This window comes from Hyla sarda, chromosome 1, assembly GCF_029499605.1.
Source record: "Hyla sarda isolate aHylSar1 chromosome 1, aHylSar1.hap1, whole genome shotgun sequence".
NCBI lineage: Eukaryota > Metazoa > Chordata > Amphibia > Anura > Hylidae > Hyla > Hyla sarda.
In genome coordinates, this window is record NC_079189.1 from 281,681,846 (window position 1) to 281,703,908 (window position 22,063).

Here is a 22,063-nt window from a genome sequence, read left to right on the forward strand (position 1 = left end):
AGGATCCAGTGGTAATCTGTGCTATTCCTTTCAGCAAAGTCTAATGTATACACTTTTTTGCCTCTGTCAGGTGAATGGGGCTTAACTTTTCCGGTTTAGGCCTGCACCAACATCAGACCAGTGGACAGGCAGGGACTTGCAGTGATAATACGGATGCCAAAATATGTCCCTATTATGCCTGTGTGAAACCAACCTAGGGCTGGCTGAATGATATGGGCGCACTTTCACTAATGTATGATGGCTACAGATCCCGCCCAGAATCTAACATCACCACAGGATTAGGTCATCTACAGTTGGGTCAGACTCATATTACATTTGCGTGTAAAAAGGCCTTACATGGTGAAAGTCACATTCACAAGTTCATTTCACTTATGTATTGCAGAAGCATGGAGTTGTACACACAGTGCAACCCGACACATCCCTATGGGACACATGCTCCTTTAGTGAGCCAATATCTAGCGACATACTGCTGACACTAAGGCTGGCCAGTCAGCTCCCCATAAACCTGTCATTGTATACATTGAGTCAGAACAAACACTTCCACCATGTGTGATTCACGTCTCTGGATATCTACTACACAAGTCACACTCCAATGAATGGGAACAATTATGCCATATCTATGTTCCCTTTTCTCTTCTACTAAAGTGCTCCAGTGATACAATACTGTGCCACAGCTACAGATGGCAGCACAAGTAGTTGTCGCTCATAATACCTACTACCAGTGATTCCGCTCACCTCCTGGGCAGTATGCTGGGACTGCTGAGGTTCTGGATCCCCCAGGCTACCGGAAGAGTCTTCTCTGCTGATCCCAGATGATGAAGACGACTCCTCCTCCACCAGCCCCACAGCCCCCGAGTACTGCTCATTACTAACTATAGCCTCCAGTCTGGCCAGGGGCATCCCACTATCACCAGCTGATAAGGTGCCCTCCTCACACTGGAAAAGGGTTATCATTCCGCCTTTGTCATTGTCTGTCAGAAAGAGCCCATGGTTACCATCTGGTGCTGGGCTGGATTCGGACAGTCTCCTCACAGTGTGTGCAAGCCCCTTTCCCATAGCAATGTGCAGTAGGCAGGGATGGCATTCATGGTGAGCCTCATCTAAGGAGGTCTCTTGATAGGGATTACCATTTGAGGGAAAAGTAGGCAATTGGCTCAGAAGTTCCTGCATGTGGAAGGCACTCTCCTGTGCTGCTGTGCCCAGATGCACCTCTATGCCCATCACCTCAGAAGGGGGTCTAGTGTCCATGTCTGGACAACTGTCAACACGTGGAGGTGCTCTACTTTCAATGTTTATGGAGCCCTTGCTACTAGTACTGCTGCATTCTTCAGGGCTGATGGCAGTGGTGTGGAAGACACTCTCCTGTGCTGCTGTGCCCAGCTGTGCTTCCATACCCATAACCTCGGAAGTGGGTCTTGTGTCCATGTCAGGACAACTGTCAACACGTGGGGGCGCTCTAGTTTCAATCTCTATAGAGACCTTGCTAGCAGTACTGTGGCATTCTTCAGGGCTGATGGCAGTCATGTGGAAGACACTCTCCTGTGCTGCTGTGCCCAGCTGTGCTTCCATACCCAGCACCTCGGAAGTGGGTCTTGTGTCCATGTCAGGACAACTGTCAACACGTGGGGGCGCTCTAGTTTCCATTTCTCTGGAGACCTGGCTAGCGGTACCGCTGCATTCTCCAGGGCTGGTTGCAGGTTGTTCCGGAGTCTCTAGATCCATCTGAGGGGGCTCAAGATGGTTCCCCGAGAGGAAAGGGGGTATCTGGGGCGTCAGCCTCTGGAAGTCCATCCCGTTTTCCATCATTTCCTTGCAGGGTAAACGAAGGCAACGTGGCGCATGCGGTCAGAATAGGCTCCCGGTCACACACAGCTGTTGAGAGAGTTTCCTCATCGCCCCATGGCACGTACAGACTCTACTATTCTAGCAGCCACCATGCATTCCTGTTACTTATCGTCTGTACCCCTGACCCTGTGACAACTCCTCAGCTCTTCTCAACTTCCGTCCACAGTAACTTGCGGGTCCCGGTATTCTACATAGAACTCCGCGCGAAGGGCGCGCTGGGAAGTGTAGTTTTTTTGATGGAGAGCTTTGTACGGTGCTAGAATGGAATCCGGAGTTTTAAGAGCGCAAGTAGCCAATGGCGAGCAGGTGCCGGACTAGACAAGAGACGTCTAGTTTAGTGACACGGCTTTGCAAAGAGCATACTGACATAAATGTGGCGCATCCTCGGCGCAGGGGACTACATGTCCCGTGGTGCAGTGCGGCCCTAGTGCCCCGGAACTGACAGCACGTGTGAGATGGCTGGCAGGCTTGCTGTGAAGGCTGTGGGCATTCTTGTCAGCCGGCCCGGGGCAGCGCAGTTACGGGGGTATGCCAAGAAGCCGGGTGAGTGGAGGTCACCTCTAGGCCACATAGTAACTGCTGTAAAGTAGGGCGTTTGCTCTAGCATGCGTCTTTGTGGAGTAGCGGTTTTTAAGACGCTTCAGGGGGCGACTGCTTGTTACCCCATATACTGTAATAGAAGTGATGGGGCTGCTGGCATCAATTGTATCTGGGCATCGATTGTATATGGGCATTCTGCCCTTTTATTGCACATTTCAGCCATACGTATGTGACAGAGTCTTCTCACCTTGATGTCACCTTTCTCTACTCCATCTTGACATTATGCAGGTCCCTCCTATAGTCACTGCTGTATTTGCCATTAGGCACCCCTGGTGATTTTACTGTGTGTTTGTGACAGAAAAAAAATGGGGTGTATTCAGGCTGAGTGCATAGGGCTGCACACTGTATTTACCTATAAGCAGACATGCTTTTTGCAGAATACAGTGGCGCAGCTCCAACTGAGTAAAAAAAAAAAAAAAAACCCTGGCGGGACATACTAAAGGGAATGACAGAATGGAATACCCATAGGGAATAATGGACCAGAGTGTACTACCCATAGGGACTAATGGACCAGAGTGGACTGCCCATAGGGAATAATGGACCAGAGTGGACTACCCATAGGGACTAATGGACCAGAGTGGACTGCCCATAGGGACTAATGGACCAGAGTGGCATGCCCATAGGGAATAATGGACCAGAGTGGGATGCCCATAGGGAATAATGGACCAGAGTGGGATGCCCATAGGGAATAATGGACCAGAGTGGGATGCCCATAGGGAATAATGGACCAGAGTGGACTGCCCATAGGGAATAATGGACCAGAGTGGACTGCCCATAGGGAATAATGGACCAGAGTGGACTGCCCATAGGGAATAATGGACCAGAGGGGGATGCCCATAGGGAATAATGGACCACAGTGGAATGCCCATAGGGAATAATGGACCAGAGGGGGATGCCCATAGGGAATAATGGACCACAGTGGACTGCCCATAGGGAATAATGGACCACAGTGGACTGCCCATAGGGAATAATGGACCAGAGTGTACTGCCCATAGGGAATAATGGACCACAGTGGGATGCCCATAGGGAATAATGGACCACAGTGGGATGCCCATAGGGAATAATGCACCAGAGTGGACTGCCCATAGGGAATAATGGACCAGAGTGGGATGCCCATAGGGAATAATGGACAAGAGTGGCATGCCCATAGGGAATAATGGACCAGAGTGGCATGCCCATAGGGAATAATGGACCAGAGTGGCATGCCCATAGGGAATAATGGACCAGAGTGGCATGCCCATAGGGAATAATGGACCAGAGTGGGATGCCCATAGGGAATAATGGACCAGAGTGGCATGCCCATAGGGAATAATGGACCAGAGTGGGATGCCCATAGGGAATAATGGACCAGAGTGGACTGCCCATAGGGAATAATGGACCAGAGTGGACTGCCCATAGGGAATAATGGACCATAGTGGGATGCCCATAGGGAATAATGGACCAGAGTGGGATGCCCATAGGGAATAATGGACCAGAGTGGACTGCCCATAGGGAATAATGGACCAGAGTGGACTGCCCATAGGGAATAATGGACCAGAGTGGACTGCCCATAGGGAATAATGGACCAGAGTGGACTGCCCATAGGGAATAATGGACCAGAGTGGACTGCCCATAGGGAATAATGGACCAGAGTGGACTGCCCATAGGGAATAATGGACCAGAGTGGACTGCCCATAGGGAATAATGGACCAGAGGGGGATGCCCATAGGGAATAATGGACCACAGTGGACTGCCCATAGGGAATAATGGACCACAGTGGACTGCCCATAGGGAATAATGGACCAGAGTGGACTGCCCATAGGGAATAATGGACCAGAGTGGACTGCCCATAGGGAATAATGGACCAGAGTGGGATGCCCATAGGGAATAATGGACCAGAGTGGCATGCCCATAGGGAATAATGGACCAGAGTGGGATGCCCATAGGGAATAATGGACCAGAGTGGCATGCCCATAGGGAATAATGGACCAGAGTGGGATGCCCATAGGGAATAATGGACCAGAGTGGACTGCCCATAGGGAATAATGGACCAGAGTGGACTGCCCATAGGGAATAATGGACCAGAGTGGGATGCCCATAGGGAATAATGGACCAGAGTGGGATGCCCATAGGGAATAATGGACCAGAGTGGACTGCCCATAGGGAATAATGGACCAGAGTGGACTGCCCATAGGGAATAATGGACCAGAGTGGACTGCCCATAGAGAATAATGGACCAGAGTGGACTGCCCATAGGGAATAATGGACCAGAGTGGACTGCCCATAGGGAATAATGGACCAGAGTGGACTGCCCATAGGGAATAATAGACCAGAGTGGACTGCGCATAGGGAATAATGGACCAGAGTGGGATGCCCATAGGGAATAATGGACCAGAGTGGGATGCCCATAGGGAATAATGGACCAGACTGGGATGCCCATAGGGAATAATGGACCAGAGTGGGATGCCCATAGGGAATAATGGACCAGAGTGGACTGCCCATAGGGAATAATGGACCAGACTGGGATGCCCATAGGGAATAATGGACCAGAGTGGGATGCCCATAGGGAATAATGGACCAGACTGGGATGCCCATAGGGAATAATGGACCAGAGTGGGATGCCCATAGGGAATAATGGACCAGACTAGGATGCCCATAGGGAATAATGGACCAGAGTGGACTGCCCATAGGGAATAATGGACCAGAGTGGGATGCCGATAGGGAATAATGCACCAGAGTGGACTGCCCATAGGGAATAATGGACCAGAGTGGGATGCCCATAGGGAATAATGGACCAGAGTGGGATACCCATAGGGAATAATGGACCAGAGTGGGATGCCCATAGGGAATAATGGACCAGAGTGGACTGCCCATAGGGAATAATGGACCAGAGTGGACTGCCCATAGGGAATAATGGACCAGAGTAGGATGCCCATAGGGAATAATGGACCAGAGTGGACTGCCCATAGGGAATAATGGACCAGAGTGGACTGCCCATAGGGAATAATGGACCAGAGTAGGATGCCCATAGGGAATAATGGACCAGAGTAGGATGCCCATAGGGAATAATGGACCAGAGTAGGATACCCATAGGGAATAATGGACCAGACTAGGATGCCCATAGGGAATAATGGACCAGACTAGGATGCCCATAGGGAATAATGGACCAGAGTGGGATGCCCATAGGGAATAATGGACCAGACTAGGATGCCCATAGGGAATAATGGACCAGAGTGGACTGCCCATAGGGAATAATGGACCAGAGTGGGATGCCGATAGGGAATAATGCACCAGAGTGGACTGCCCATAGGGAATAATGGACCAGAGTGGGATGCCCATAGGGAATAATGGACCAGAGTGGGATACCCATAGGGAATAATGGACCAGAGTGGGATGCCCATAGGGAATAATGGACCAGAGTGGACTGCCCATAGGGAATAATGGACCAGAGTGGACTGCCCATAGGGAATAATGGACCAGAGTAGGATGCCCATAGGGAATAATGGACCAGAGTGGACTGCCCATAGGGAATAATGGACCAGAGTGGACTGCCCATAGGGAATAATGGACCAGAGTAGGATGCCCATAGGGAATAATGGACCAGAGTAGGATGCCCATAGGGAATAATGGACCAGAGTAGGATGCCCATAGGGAATAATGGACCAGACTAGGATGCCCATAGGGAATAATGGACCAGAGTAGGATGCCCATAGGGAATAATGGACCAGAGTAGGATGCCCATAGGGAATAATGGACCAAAGTAGGATGCCCATAGGGAATAATGGACCAAAGTAGGACTGCCCATAGAGAATAAGAAAATGTTATATTTGAATTAGAGACAAAACCATTTGACATATGTAATAAGTATGTCAGGACAACTGACAATTAGATGCCCATAGAATATAATAGGAAGTAAAATATGAGCTAATTTCCACATAAATCCATGTTATGTAGGAAATGACACTTTACCACAAGTATTCCCTGGGTAGAGTAGCACATTGCAAAATGAAAATTACCCGGAATTATAGCTGTTTCCTATGGAATGCGAAGGTGAATGACAGAATGGAACGCCCATAGACTATAATGGGAAGCAAAATTTGATGTGGAGTCTGAACCATTCCAGAAATCAGATAAATCTCTGCTAAAACAAAAAAGATTATTTGTGGGGCAAAATTGAAAAAGAATTAAACATTTTAACCCCGTAATGACGCAGCCCTTTTTCACCTTAAATGAGCACTGTCATGATATAAAAAAATTGATCTGTTGTAGTACTTAAGTACTACAACATATCTGTAATATACTTTAATAAAAAAAAAGTGATTTTAAACCAGTTTAAAATCGCTTTTAAATTCGTCCGCTAGGGGTCGCCCTCCTAGTGGCCGAATGCATTCAGCAGTGACGTTACTACAGAATTTCGACTCACTTAAGCCTGGCAATGAGTCGAAATTCAGTCACTGCGGTGCCAGTGGAGCTGGCCAATGCGCGCAGCCCCAGCTATCAGCGTGCTTGCTCTAGCCTGTTTGATTGACGGGCGGGAGCGAGCACGCTGATAGCTGGGGCTGCGCGCATTGGCCAGCTCCACTGGCCTTGCAAAAGGGCCCCGCCCGGCCCCGTTACCCTGTCCGGAGGCAGCGCGCGCACTCATTGCTATGCTGATCCTCCACCGCCCCAACCCCCCCTGTGCCTACTAGCAGTGTCAAATGTGCCCGTCAGCTCTCGGGGTACGGGAACAGATTTAAAAGCCTCGCACGCAGCTAACGTAGTACTGCGCATGCGCAGTACTACGCAAATAGCGTAGGGCTAACGCCAGGCTCCTAGCGCTGCCTACATTAGCCCTATGCTATTTGCGTAGTGCTGCGCCTGTACAGTACTACGTTAGCCGCGCGTGAGGCTTTTAAATCTGTTCCCGTACCCTGAGAGCTGACAGGGACGGGGAACAGAGCCGCGCTCAGCATTCTTGTGACACCGCTGGGAGAGAAAAAAAACGGTATCCGGTTCATACCGGTACTGTATACCGCCCTGCACTAGGCATGAGTGTTATTTATTTAATAGGTGCCTCCAGCTATTTCACAACTACAATTCTCAGCATGGCCTGACAGCTAATAGCAATCATGGCATGCTGGGAGTTGTAATTGGGAAACAGCTGGAGGCACCCTATTAGATAATTAACACTCATGCATAGACGATGTGAGGGAGGAAGCAAGCGCCCAGCAAGGCGTCAGTGACTTTGCGCCTGTTGGGAAGCGCTGCTTCCTGCCCTGCTTTATAGAGCAGATTTAGAAGCACTAAATCTGCTCTATTAAAGCGATTAAAACATTTTTGGAAGCCAGGTAGGGGGTTAGGGCTAGATTACTACTAGGTAGGGACATTTTAGATTATATAGTACTTGGTGGGAGCTACCCTTTAAGGACTGAGCCCTTTTTGGCAATTCTGACCACCGTCGCTTTACGCATTAATAACTCTAAAACGCTTTTACCGAATATTCTGATTCTGAGATTGTTTTTTCGTGACATATTCTACTTTATTGTGGTGGTAAATTTTCATCGTTACTTGCATCTTTTTTGGTGAAAATCCCCAAATTTCATGAAATTTTTGAAAATTTAGCATATAAGCTCTCTATTTGTAAGGAAAATGGATATTCCAAATAAATTTTATTTTTATTCACAAATACAATATGTCCACTTTATGTTGGCATCATAAAATAGACATATTTTAAGTAGAGCAGCAATTTTCAAAAATTTCATGAAAATTGCAAAATCTGAAGGAACAGATGTTACAGAACTACAACTCCCAGCATGCCTGGGCAGTCTAGGCATGCTGAGAGTTGTAGTTTGGCAACATCTGGAGGGCTACTGTTTGGGCACCACTGTAACAGTGATCTCCAAACTGTGACCCTCCAGATGTTGCAAAACTACAACTCCCAGCATGCCCAGACAGCTGTCTGGGCATGCTGGGAGTTGCAGTACTGCCTTCCTAGTGGTTGCCACAGTAAAGATCGCTTTACTATCACTTTCATTGACCCCCCCGACCGTCGTTTCTCTACCTGAGCCGGGATCTCTGCAGTCTCCATGATGATCTTCGGTCCCCACACCATCTTCAGATAAGGTACCGGTCGCCATCTTCACCCCCCGTTCTACCCGACAACCAGGGGTGGGCAGAGCGGGGGGTTGTCCTGCGCTGCCATTGGTCAGAATCAGTTCTGACCAATGGCAGGGGATAGGAGGAGATCGCAGCACTGCAACCTCACTCCTATCCCTCAGGATGATCGGGGCTGTCACTGACAGCTCCAATCATCCCTATTTTCCGGGTGATCGGGTCACCAGAGACCCGATCAGCCCGTAATAGCAGAAAATAGCATGTCTGAATTGACATGCGATTTTCTGCGATCGCCGGCATGGGGGGGGGGGGGGGGGGGGGGGGGTCCGATGTGCCGGGGTGCCTGCTGAATGATTTCAGCAGGCATCCTAGTCCTGTCCCCAACCGGCTAGCGACGGGGACCGGAATTCCCACGGGCGTATGCATACACCCCACGTCCTTAAGGACTCTGGATACAGGGCGTATGCATACGTCTGGCGTCCTGAAGAGGTTAAATTTGGGGGGGCTTCCAATTCTACGCAGTGCACATTTCTGTAAAAATGGCACCTTATCTTTATTCAGTAGGTCCACACAATTAAAATTATACCTATCTTATAGGTTTTATTTTATTTTACTGCTTTAAAAAAATTATAACTTTTTGTATAAAAATTAGTAAGTTTAAAATTGTCATCTTCTGACCTCTGTAACTTTTTTATTTTTCTGTATACGGGGATGTGTGAAGGCTCATTTTTGTGCCGTGATCTGTAGTTTTTATCGGTACCATTTTGTTTTGATGGGACCTTTTGATCGCTTTTTATAAAAAAAAATTTATGGTATATGAAGTGACCTAAAATACGCAATTCTGGACTTTATTTTTTCACGTATGCGCCAGTGACTGTGTGGTTAAAGTAGCATTATATTTTTATAGATCGGACATTTACACACAGGTGGCTATACCAAATATGTTTGTTTAATTTTGTTAACATACTGTTTATATGGAATCTGGAAAAGGGGTGATTTAAAGGGGTATTCCAGGAATAAAAAAAATAAATAAATTAGGCCTTTTTCTTTCAAAGACAGCGCCACTTTTAGTGTGGTATTACAACTTAGCTCCATTCACTTAACCCCTTAAGGACTCAGCGTTTTTCCATTTTTGCATTTTCGTTTTTCCCTCCTTACCTTTAAAAAAATCAAAACTCTTTCAATTTTGCACCAAAAAATCCATATGATGGCTTATTTTTTGCGCCACCAATTCTACTTTGTAATTACATCAGTCATTTTACCAAAAAATATATGGCGAAACGGAAAAGAAAATCATTGTGAGACAAAATTGGAAAAAAAAGCCATTTTGTAACTTTTTTTTTCCGGCAAAAATGACACCTTATCTTCTGTAGGTCCATACGGTTAAAATGATACCCTACTTATATAGGTTTGATTTTGTCGCACTTCTGAAAAAAATCATAGCTACATGCAGGAAAATGTATACATTTAAAATTGTTATCTTCTGACCCCTATAACTTTAACATTTTTCTGTTTACGGGGCAGTATAAGGTTTTTTTTCTCTTTGCACCGTGAACTGAAGTTTTTAGCGGTACCATTGTTGTATTGATCAGACTTTTTGATCACTTTTTATTCATTAATTCATGATGTAAAAAGTGTCCATAAATACGCTATACATGCAGGAAAATTTATACGTTTAAAATTGTCCTTTTCTGACCCCCATAACTTTTTTTTATTTTTCTGCGTATGGGGCGGTATGGGGGCTAATTTTTTGCGCCGTGATCTCAAGTATTTAGCGGTACCATTTTTGCATTGATCGGACGTTTTGATCGCTTTTTATTCATTTTTCTTGATATAAAAAGTGACCAAAAATGCACTACTTTGGACTTTGGAATTTTTTTGCGCGCACGCCATTGACCGTACGGTTTAATTAACAATATATTTTTATAATTCGGACATTTCCACACGCGGCGATACCACATATGTTTATTTTTATTTACACAGTTTTTTTTTTTTGTTTTTTTTATGGGAAAAGGGGGGTGATTCAAACTTTTAATAGGGAAGGGGTTAATTGATCTTTATTCACTTTTTTTTTCACTTTTTTTTTGCAGTTTTATAGCTCCCATAGGGACCTATAACACTGCACACACTGATCTTTCACATTGATCACTGGTTTCTCATAGGAAACCAGTGATCGATGATTCTGCCGCTTGACTGCTCATGCCTGGATCTCAGGCACTGAGCAGTCATTTGGCGATCGGACAGCGAGGAGGCAGGTAGGGACCCTCCTGCTGTCCTGTAAGCTGTTCGGGATGCCGCGATTTCACCGTGGCTATCCCGAACAGCTCCCTGAGCTAACCGGCATACTTTCACTTTAGACGCGGCGTTCAACTTTGAACGCTGCGTCTAAAGGGTTAATAGCGCGCGGCAGCGCGATCAATGCCGCGCTATTAGCCACGGGTCCTGGCCACGCCGTGGCCCCGCGTTATAGATCGGGAGCGGACTCATGACGTAGCGGTACATCATGAGTCCTTAAGGGGTTAAATGGAGCTGAGCTGCAGAAACATAACCAAACTGGAGAAAAGGAGGGTGCTGTCTTTGAAAGAAAAAAAAAAGGAGGGAAAAAGATACACACAGAAAGAAGAAACAGAATAAAGAAAAGTAAAAAGCAGAAGCAAGAACCACTCTGCTAAAGAAATAAACCAATTAGCACTAGGCTAGCTAACGGCAGGAGGAAATCCCTCCCTAAACCCTATTGGGGGCAAAAACCAAAAAAAGAAGAGGTCAAAAGAACACCACTATAAAATAAAGAACAGTACAACAAGAGCAGCGGTAGATACTCCGCCACCAGAAGCCGAGGGAAAGCTAAGAACAGAGAGATAAAAAAAAACACAATGGGGAAAGGGAGAAAAGCGGGGACTAGAGGTGGGCAGCCAGGCAGAAAAAGAGAAGGGCATACAACAGGGACACCAGGGTGAATGCAGGGCACAAGAAAATGTAGGAAGACAAGAAAAAAGGAAGGGGAGATAAGGACAAAGGTAAAGAGTACTGAGGGAATGAGAAAACAATGTCTACAACCCCAAGAGGATGTTAACTAAAGGTGAAGAACCTAGGAAAACTAACCGAGGGTCAAAATAACACTAACCCCCCCCCCCCAGCACTTCCACCCCCAGGGACCAACACAACTCACTAACAAAGGGTAGGGCTGAGAGTCCTTAATGTTCCATAGAGCTATGAGGGTCCTCTCCAGAACCCAAAACACTGCGTCGTCTGCGACGGGATCGCTGGGGCTGAGGAGAAGGGCGATCCTGAGGGGGTGGCCTCTGTCTGGTCATTGACATCTGAGGGGAAGAGAACGGGTCCACCAACAGTTCTTCCCAGCCAGGGAGAGGAAGCAGATCTAGACCAAACGTCTGCAGGAATCGAGGAAGATCTTCCAAGGAGCGTAGTGAAGCCGAAGTCCCCTGGAGATAAGCATGTAACGCAAAGGGGAATCTCCAGCGATATATGATCTGGCGCAATTGGAGTACAGCAAGTAGCAGTTTCAGGGATGCCCTAAGGCGTAGAGTGTGTCTGGACAAGCCAGGGAACAGCTGCAATTTAGCTCCATCAAAGTCAATTTCTCGAAGGCGAGCTTTTTTCATAATGTCCTCCTTGAGGAAGTAGTAATGTATGTGACATATGACATCCCTCGGTCTTGTAGGGTCAGAGCTGGGGGCTCTCAGAGCCCTTTTGAGCTCTGTCGATTTCAATCGGAGATTGGGCCGCCCTGCCCAGGATGGAATTGAAAATGTCTGTGAGGGTGGGTAGGAGGTCCTCAGCACGGGTGGCCTCGGGGAGACCCCTGATACGGATATTGTTCCTGCGGTTACGGTTTTCCTGGTCATCCAACTGGAAATGCAGGAGTTGATGACGGAAGGCGTGCAGCGCCACCGTGGAGCGGAAGTCATCCATTGATTTTTTTGCATGGAGGAAGGGAAGGATTCAAGGGAGGTCACCTTAGATGAGAGAGACTCCACCTCCGATTGTACCACTTGAATACCTTGATGCCAAGCAGAGTGGAGGTCCTCTGTGAGGGACGACAGGTTTTGTTTCGTAGGAAGAAAAGACAGTAGCGCATGTAACTCGGGATGAGATTGCAGAATTAGAGCAGCATCAGCACAGGGGACTGGGGTGCCGGGAGAGCTGTGCTGCAAGTCCTGACAGGGTCCAGGGTGACCAGGAGGATGCTGGAATGAAGGTGCCAGAGGCTATCCGCTGTAGAGCCCCAGGATGTAGCTGGGCAGTGTGGGGGAAGCCGCTCACACGAAGGCGGTGGGTGGGGGGGCCCGCTGTGGAGATTGTGGGGCCTCCAGGGAAGGGTTTAGCAGAGGAGAGCCAGATGCCTGATGGTGGGTCATTGCTGCATACACAAGTTCTGTGCTGTCTAGTGCAAGCTGGAAGGAGGGGGGGGGGGGTGCTCAGCAGCCCATGGTGTTCCAGGGGAAGAGCCCAAAGGGGAGGTGACCTTACAATATGGCTGTGGCTGCAGAGGCACTGGGAGAACTCCCACCGGCGGTCTCGGGGCCTGGGAGCAACATCAGGCAGCTGGTCTGTCACCCCCACCTCTACTGGCAGGTCTATGAGGAGCTGAGGGACCGGGGTGGGGGATCGGTGCCCTGGCTCACCTCCTGACAGGTCCTCCTGTGTCCCGATGCCAGAGCTCTGGCCCTCCGGAGACTCCGATATCCCCGCCAGCGGCATAAAGAAGTTCGAGATGGGCACTTGGAGGAAGGGGGGCGTTTGGAGCCCTTTTTCGCATGGCGGGTCCCCATTGCGGCTGCAGGAGCAGCTATCTGGCAGCGGTGCTCTGGCGAGGTGGCGAGTCAGCGTGCATGGTAAGCCACGCCCCCATTGCTGCTTTTATTTTTATTTTTTTGTCACATTTTATTCAAAAAAATAGAATAAAATAAGTGATTAAAATAAAATATTATCAAAAATGGTACCTATAAAACTACAGATCACGTTGCAAAAAATGAGCCCCCGTACAGCCCCATATCTGGAAAAATTATGACGTTATAGGTGGGCAAAATAGGGCAACTTCAAACATACAAATTTTGCTTAAAGGGGTACGCCGGCGCTTAGACATCTTATCCCCTATCCAAAGGATAGGGGATAAGATGCCTGATCGCGGGGGTCCCGCCACTGGGGACCCCCGTGATCTTGCACGCCGCACCCCGTTTATAATCAACACACTCCGGGTCTGATTACTGTCAATCACGTTACAGCTGTCACGCCCCTTTCCATAGGCTTGACGTCACAACGCTCCGGCCCCGTGATCGTCAGTAATCAGACCCTGCGCGAACACGCTCTGGGGACTGATTATAAACGGGGTGCGGCGTGCAAGATCACTGGGGTCCCCAGCTGGGGGGACCCCCACGATCAGCCATCTTATCCCCTATCCTTTGGATAGGGGATAAGATGTCTAAGTGCCGGAGTACCCCTTTAAATAGTTTTGAGATTTTTTTAAAGCGGTAAAATTATAGAAAAGCATATAACATGGGTATCATTTTAATCGCATTGACATGTAACGTTTACCGTAAAGTGTACAGCGTAAAGACAAAACTTTCCCAAATTTGCTAAATTGCGGTTTTCTTTTCAATTTCCCCACATAAATAATAATTTTTTGGGTTGCGTCATACATTTTATGGTAAAATGAGTGCTGTCATTACAAAGTACAATTGATCACACAAAAAAACAAGCCTTCATATGGGTCTGTGGATGAAAATATAAAAGAGTTATGATTTTTAGAAGACGAGGAGGAAAAAACAAAAATGTAAAAATAAAATTGGTACTTAAAGGGGTACTCCACTAAAAAAAAATTTTTTTTAAATCAACTGGTGCCAGAAAGTAAAACAGATTTGTAAATTACTTTTATTAAAACAATCTTAATCCTTCCAGTACTTATCAGCTGCTGTTTTGATCCACAGGAAGTTCTTTTCTTTTTGAATTTCCTTTCTGCCTGACCACAGTGCTCTTTGCTGACACCTCTGTCCACTTTAGGAACTTTCCAGAGCAGGATAGGTTTTCTATGGGGATTTGCTCCTACTGCGGACAGTTCCTGACATGGACAGAGGTGTCAGCAGAGAGCACTGTGGTCAGGCAGAAAGGAAATTCAAATGAACTTCCTGTGGATCATAACAGCAGCTGATAAGTACCAGTTGATTTAAAAAAAAATATATTTTTCCAGTGGAGTACCTCTTTAAGGGCAAAATGGGCTTGGTCCTTAAAGGGGTACTCCGGCGCTTAGACATCTTATCCCCTATCCAAAGGACAGGGGATAAGATGCCTGTCGCGGGAGTCCTGCCACTGGGGACCCCCATGATCTTGCACGTAGCACCCCAGTTAAAATCAGTCCCCGGAGCATGTTCGCTCCGGGACTGATTACCAGTGACCACGGGGCCGGCGGCGTGTGATGTCACGCCTCTTCCCCCCCGTGTGACGTCACGCTCCGCCCCTCAATGCAAGCCTATGGGAGGGGGCGTGACGCTCCGGCCCTGTGAGCAACAGTAATCAGACCCGGAGCGAAAACGCTTCGGGGACTGATTATAAACAGGGTGCGTCGTGCAAGATCACGGGGGTCCCCAGCGGCGGCACCCCCGCGATCAGGCATCTTATCCCCTATCCTTTGGATAGGGGATAAGATGTCTAAGCGCTGGAGTACCCCTTCCCGCTATTTGATGTATGCATACGTCCAAGCATCCGACACGTTCGCACAATTGGATGTATGCATACGTCATAGCGATCTCCGCCACTGCTACAGGCAGCGCAGGAGATCGGCAAAGGGACCCGGCTGTTGATCACAGCCGGTGTCCTGCCTGAGCCGCGATCGCACCGGTACCGGCAGCATTAACCCCGTGATCCTGATCACGGCATCTATGGTGTTGACAGGGGGAGTGCTCTACCCCAGTTATCGAACGGCGGCGCCACAATACGATCGTGGGTCGCCGTTGGTTGCTATGGCAGCAGGAGGTCAAATCATGACCTCCTGTCTGTCTGCTACGGGAGCCTGTGAGATCCAGCCAGAGGCTGTAGTGTCTGCAGCTCATCAGGTCATACTGTGCTGCAGTACAAATGTATTGCAGCATAGTATAACCTGTAAAAAGTGTAAAAAAATAATAATAAAAAAAGGCCCCTTTCCCAATAAAAGCCCTGTATTATCACCAAAAAGATCAAAAACACAAATCATATACATAATAGGTATTGCCACGTCCATAATGATGTGTACTATAAAACTGTAATGTAAATTATCCCGCACGGTGAACGCCGTAAAAAAATTACATAAAAAAAGCTCAAAATTCGCCAATTTTGGTACAAATAGCAGAATAAAAAAGATCAAAAGGTAGCACAAAAATGATACCAATAAAAAGTACAGCTCATCCCGCAAAAAATAAACCCTTACTCAATGGCGTTGGACGAAAAATAAAAAAGTTGTGGCAGTTAGAAAATGAATGGCAGAAAAAGAATTTTGCTCAGAAAAGGAAACAGAACATAGAAAGTCATATAAAATGGGTATCCCCATAATCGTAATGACCCACAGAATAAATATAACATCACTTTTACCGCACAGTGTAAACCATGGAAAAAAAAACGCCAGAAATTTTCCAGTTTTTCACAATATTTTGAAGTTTAAAAAAATGCTGCATGTGTCAACAAAAATGCACCACTTATAAGTACAATATGACACGGAAAAACTATCTCAGAATCGCTCTGCTCAGAAAAAGCGTTCTAAAGTTATTACCATTTAAAGAGATACATGTCAAATTAAAATAAAAGAGCCTAGTCATTGGGGTTAAAATATATTATGTTATAGATTATAAGTGATGTCATTACAAAGTACAATTGGTGATGCAAAAAAACATGCTCTTATATGGGTCTGCAGCTGCAAAATTTAAAGCGTTATGATTTTCAGAAGTGGAGGAGGAGAAAACAAAATTGCTAAATCAAAAATTGGCCGAGTTGTTAAGGGGTTAAAGGGGTACTCCAGGAAAGAAATACATAATAAATAAACTTTCCTGGAGTACCCCTTTAACCCCTTAACAACCTGGGCAATTTTTGTTTTTGCAATATATACATATATAAAAAAAAAAGCTCCAAAGCCACCACGCTACCTGAATATGTTCCCTGTAAACCATCTTGCCTGATATGCATAGTTCCTGTGGCCCATGTTGTCTTCTCTGGATGCTTAATATTCTTTGTCATCCTTCCCCTTTCTTGCCTAAATCTCCCAGCAATCATTGCAGCTCTGCTCTGCTAGCCAGCTCACTCTCTAAGAGCAGCTCCCACACTCCTGCTCTAAGCAGCAGAGAGAGGTTTAGTGTCTGATTGGCTAAGGCTGCACACAACTCCCAGTTCTAAACACTAAAGAGAGCATGACTCATCAGTGCAGAACAGAAACCACATGGTCTGTGTCTCTCATGAGGGTGCGGGCTGCTTTCAGAGAGGGATTTGGACAGACAGAATGGATGGCTGGATGATGTCATTCCCTCACTTCATGCATGTAAGTGACAGCAAAAGACAGGAAACTGCTCTATATAGCTAAATATTTAGACGATTAAATCGGTTTATTATAGGGAAAGGATGGGCTATGGGTTTAGTTCCCCGGAGTACCCCTTTAAATGGGCACTTTCATTAAAACACATTTTTGCTATTGCACTCCTTATGGTAAATAAACAATCTTTTTAATGAACTTTGTTTTAAAAAAAAAAACAAATTTAAGTTTTCTATGTTTTATTAGTGTTTAAAAAAGTTGCCACTAGGTGTCTCACTACTTGTCCAGAGCACATCATCCCCCCCCCCCCCCAATTTTTGCACAGACTCTGGACTCCTGCTGGCCTGGCACAAGTCCAAAATCAGGAAACACTGGCGGGAGGGGGGGGGGGTTGCAGCCTTAGCCAATCATAGCTCTCCTCACATTGAACTTCTGTGGGCTGTGTGTAGCAGAGTGAGAGAGGAAGTTCTTCCCTGTATGGCATCAGATGATGTCACGCCTGCTGGGTAACGCCCCTTCCCAGTCTGTGAATCTGACAGACTGAGCAGAAAATGCAGAGCAATATCAAGGTAGAAAACTAAAAAAATTTAAAAAATAAATAAAGGCAAGGAGTGGTTTATCATGATGGGGCAGTGAACTGGGAGGATTATAAAATTTAACAAGATCATGAGAGAGAGGTACTCTTTAAGTGTTCCTGGTAGACTATAAAGTCTTGCTGTCCTTTTGGAATCTTGCCTTGTCGGTTTATGTTTATTTTTTGTTTATTTTTTTGTGGGGGGAAAAAACACAAAGCCTTAAAAATAGAAATGATCATGTCCATTTTTCAGTTGTTAAAGGAAAGGCAAAAGGATTTGTTAAAGAGGTCCAAAAAGGACCTGAAGTATGTAAAGATCCAGCTATCCTGACAACACATGCCATGGGTGTGAATATATACAAGTCTGGATCAGATGTCAAGCTAAAGGATGATTCTCAGTATCCTGAATGGTAATTCACTATTAAACCTTAATTGCTTACTATGCAAATGTGCAGAATAACGTTATACACCTATTGTACTAAGAAGTAAGCCAGCACTACGTAACTAGGTTTCCTCAAAGTTTGTCACTAGGACAAACTGCTTCATAGGATTAACATGAGGGATGAGTATGGGTTTTCTTTTTATTTTAGTTCTCACCCAAATAAAATCCACCCAGAAAAGAACATTATGATGACAGCATAGTCTTTGTTCAAAATAATATGTAGTAATTATTATGTCACTTTGCATACTGAAAACTGTTTGAAAAAAAAGAGGCAAATTAAGCCTTTACCAGGATAAGATAAAGCTTTAGCTGGAGAAACACTGAGTATGTCTTTTTAAGAGCGTTTTTTAAGTATGCAGACTGTCATAATAAATATTACACTTTTTGCATGTAAGCAGATGCTGTCGTCATAATAGTCTTTTCTTGCCCAATCTTGCTTTATACATTGATATGTAAAGCACCTATGTCTCCAAAATCACTGAAGCTACTTAGGACAAAAATTGGATTGTTCCTTTAAAGTGTCAAAGGTTTTTCCTTTTAGTTCACATGTACTTAAATGGGTACTCCGGTGGAAAACTTTTTTTTTTTTTAAATCAACTGGTGCCAGAAAGTTAAACAGATTTGTAAATTACTTCTATCAAAAAATCTTAATCCTTCTAGTACTTATTAGCTGCTGAATACTACAGAGGAAATTCTTTTCTTTTTGGAAAACAGAGCTCTCTGCTGACATCATGACCACAGTGCTCTCTGCTGCCATCTATGTCCATTTTAAGAACTGGCCACAGTAGAAGAAAATCCCCATAGCAAACATATGCTGCTCTGGACAGTTCCTAAAATGGACAGAGATGTCAGCAGAGAGCAATGTGGTCATGATGTCAGCAGAGAGCTCTCTGTTCCAAAAAGAAAGGAATTTCTTCTGTAATATTCAGCAGCTAATAAGTACTAGAAGGATTAAGATTTTTTAATAGAAGTAATTTACAAATCTGTTTAACTTTCTGGCACCAGTTGATTTTAAAAAAAAGTTTTCCACCGGAGTACCCCTTTAATCTGCTGCAAATATGCTGCAGATTTCAGCTTTTTATATGGATTTCATTTTCAGCATCAAATCCACAGCAGATAGCAGATTCAGTATGAATAGATGAACCATAAGAATTGCAAGTAGTTTATTGCATCATATCTGTAAAAGCCAGATATTACAGAAATTACACTTTGGAGGGTTAAGGTAAATGATCTTAATTTTGCCAATTAGTACTTCCCTTAACTCAAATATACTCGAGTATAAGCCGAATGGAGTGAACAAAAAAAATATATATATCGCTTTAGGCATACCGGTGGGGGGGTCGGGCCGGGCCGTCCATCTTCATTGCAGGGACCATCCGCATTCCAGTGGGGAGGGTGAGCTGGTCCGGGCCGTCCATCTTAACCGGGAGGCACTCTTCTCCACTCCGGGCCGTCCATCTTCACTGCAGGGACCATCCGCATTCCGGTGGGGAGGGTGAGCTGGTCCGGGCCATCCATCTTAATCGGGAGGCACTCTTCTCCTCTCCGGGCCATCCATCTTCACTGCAGGGACCATCCCCATTCCGGTGGGGAGGGTGAGCTGGTCCGGGCCATCCATCTTAACCGGGAGGCACTCTTCTGCGCTCAGGGCAGTCCATCTTCACTGCAGGGACCATCCGCATTCTGGTGGGGAGGGTGAGCTTGTCCGGGCCATCCATCTTAACTGGGAGGCACTCTTCTCTGCTCTGGGCCGTCCCAAGACAAGTGATGCTGCATTGACGCTGCTGCGCAGAGCAGAAGGCCTGCCGGTGAAGATGGACGGCCCATACCGGCTCGCCCTCCAACCGGAATGCGGACGGTCCCTGCAGTGAAGATGGACGGCCCGGCTCACCCTCCCTGGACGGTCCCTGCTGCTAATAGACAGGGACATATGGACGGGGATATTGACAGGGGGGTCTGGATGATGACAGGGGGGTCTGGATGATGACAGGGGGGTCTGGATGATGACAGGGGGGTCTGGATGATGACAGGGGGGTCTGGATGATGACAGGGGGGTCTGGATGATTACAGGGGTGGGGGGATGATGATGGGGGGATGATGTATTTCCCACCCTAGGCTTATACTCGAGTCAATAAGTTTTACTAGGTTTTTGGGGTGAAATTAGGGGCCTCAGCTTCTATTCAGAACGGCTAATACTCGAGTATATACAGTACTTTTTTTCTTGATAAAGGGGTATTCTGAGTATTCTAAGCCATGGAATTAAATATCAAGTGATGGGTAGGCTAACGCAGTCAGTGGGATTTAATGTATTACATTGAGAGGCATGTATGTCTAAAACACACCGCCTAACTGTATAAACCCGCCTATCACCTGATATTCACCCCCACTACTAAAATTTATTTCACGCTCACCTGACTGATTCCCTGAATTGTCAGACAAATTATAAACCTATATATCTTGGGAATGGAGGGGATGTATCAAGAAACTGTAAAAAATGTGTGGTCAGGACAGCCAACACTATTAAATGATAATGCAATCTCAGTTTCACTCCTCTTTAACTGCAACACAAACAGCCCTCAATACCTAATAATAGTTAAGATGCATTCTGACCATGTCTCTACATGTAGAACAATGCTACTGTCTACAGAAAATCCTCATTTAACTGTGCTCACTCTTTGTGCATATCAGCCTTTTTCCCATTAGAGAACAGTAGACTCTCCTAGTCACACAAGCCACATTCACCTTTTCCCTACCCAGGCTTGCTTACAGTCCCTGAGTGCAGGGAACACAAGTCTGGCCTAATCTTGTGCTGTTGCTTCCTATTCCCAGCATGTTTGCAGATGAGGCCAAATCAAGGCCATTGCTCTTCCCAGTGCTTGCACTGCAAGCAGTGGCACAAGCATGAGATGTAGCCAGAATGTTAATCCAGCCTGGGTAGGGTAAAAAAGCTCCTTTGCAGACAGTGTAAATGTTGTTAAAAGATGATTTTCTGCAGACTTTGCTATTATTTTATTTTCTACTTATAGAGACCTGGTCAGAATGCTATTTCACTGCAGTATAATGTACTGGGGCTGTTTGTGGGACAGTTAAGAAGTCACTGGTTCTCTTTAAAGAACAGCAAGCACAAAGATTCACACAAAAAAAGAAAACACTCAGAAATGTCTTTAATTCCATTCTGGGAATATGATTTTTCTCAAGTGACATTACAATAAAACTGTGGTTTAATTCATTCAATTATGTATTACAATTTTGATGACTTAATTGTGTAAACACCCCTTTTTTTAAAAAACATTTTCCCCATTGCTTCTATTGTGTTTACTTTAGGCTTTTTCAGCTAGATTTGGGACCACCTAAACCTTTGGAAGAAAGAAGTCCAGATACTCCCCAGTACTGGAAGCTTATACGAAAGCTGCATATGTGGAGAAATAATCGTCTAGCCAAGGCCAAAAAGTTTTAATATTCAGCCTAAAATGAAACCAGAACTATAGGCAAATAAATTATTCCTCTTTATATATTACATGTCCACTGTTGAGTTTTTTTTTCTTTTGAAAATAAATACAAGTTTGAGAAGTATATCTTCTATATCAATAAAAGGAAAACTACTGAAAGTCTGAGATTCTGTTTCAGGTTTGTCACTGAAGTGGAATGTCCTGTTAACTTGTTATGGGACTGACGCTATCGCTAAGACCCCTGTGGTTGCCCTGTTCAAGCCTAATTAATTCCAGTTTGTTAAACCTGAATGGGAAGGGGGTCACTTATCTAGCCTTGTTTAGAGCCTAACTTTGTTTTAGGCCATGATTTACACGCTTAACTTGGGCATTTATGGATGCATATAGGTGCATTGTCCCTCCAAGTCCTGTGTGGCCAGGTGCTTTGTGACTGATTAGAACCATTAGGAGCTGTAGCTAAGGTGTACGGAATTGCATGAACGTCAGTGAAAATCTGTAATGACAGAGTGAAAGCAGCCTGTGGTGTACTCATGCATGCTGAATGAGTAGTTCAGATTAGCATCAGTTCC

General features: G+C 45.8%; 2 protein-coding genes across 3 annotated transcripts in view; one reads left to right on the forward strand and one right to left on the reverse strand.

Moving 5' to 3' along the window:
* APBA3 (amyloid beta precursor protein binding family A member 3) overlaps positions 1 to 1,817 on the reverse strand; it is a 67,587-nt gene extending 65,770 nt beyond the window's left edge. Inside the window, exon 1 of one of the 2 annotated variants that reach the window (XM_056573632.1) lies at positions 736 to 1,817. In XM_056573632.1, the coding sequence (XP_056429607.1) occupies positions 736 to 1,806 (1,071 nt within the window). In that variant the 5' untranslated portion in view covers positions 1,807 to 1,817. The remainder of the gene's footprint in view (positions 1 to 735) is intronic. The other variant, XM_056573642.1, reaches the window with a different exon arrangement.
* An 18-nt stretch (positions 1,818 to 1,835) lies between these two features.
* Positions 1,836 to 21,562, forward strand: MRPL54 (mitochondrial ribosomal protein L54). The gene is made up of 3 exons (XM_056573656.1): positions 1,836 to 2,388; positions 17,857 to 18,013; positions 21,370 to 21,562. Exons 1-3 carry the CDS (start codon positions 2,301 to 2,303, stop codon positions 21,500 to 21,502), a joined length of 378 nt encoding a protein of 125 aa, XP_056429631.1. The 5' UTR covers positions 1,836 to 2,300; the 3' UTR covers positions 21,503 to 21,562.
* The last annotated feature ends 501 nt before the right edge of the window (positions 21,563 to 22,063 follow it).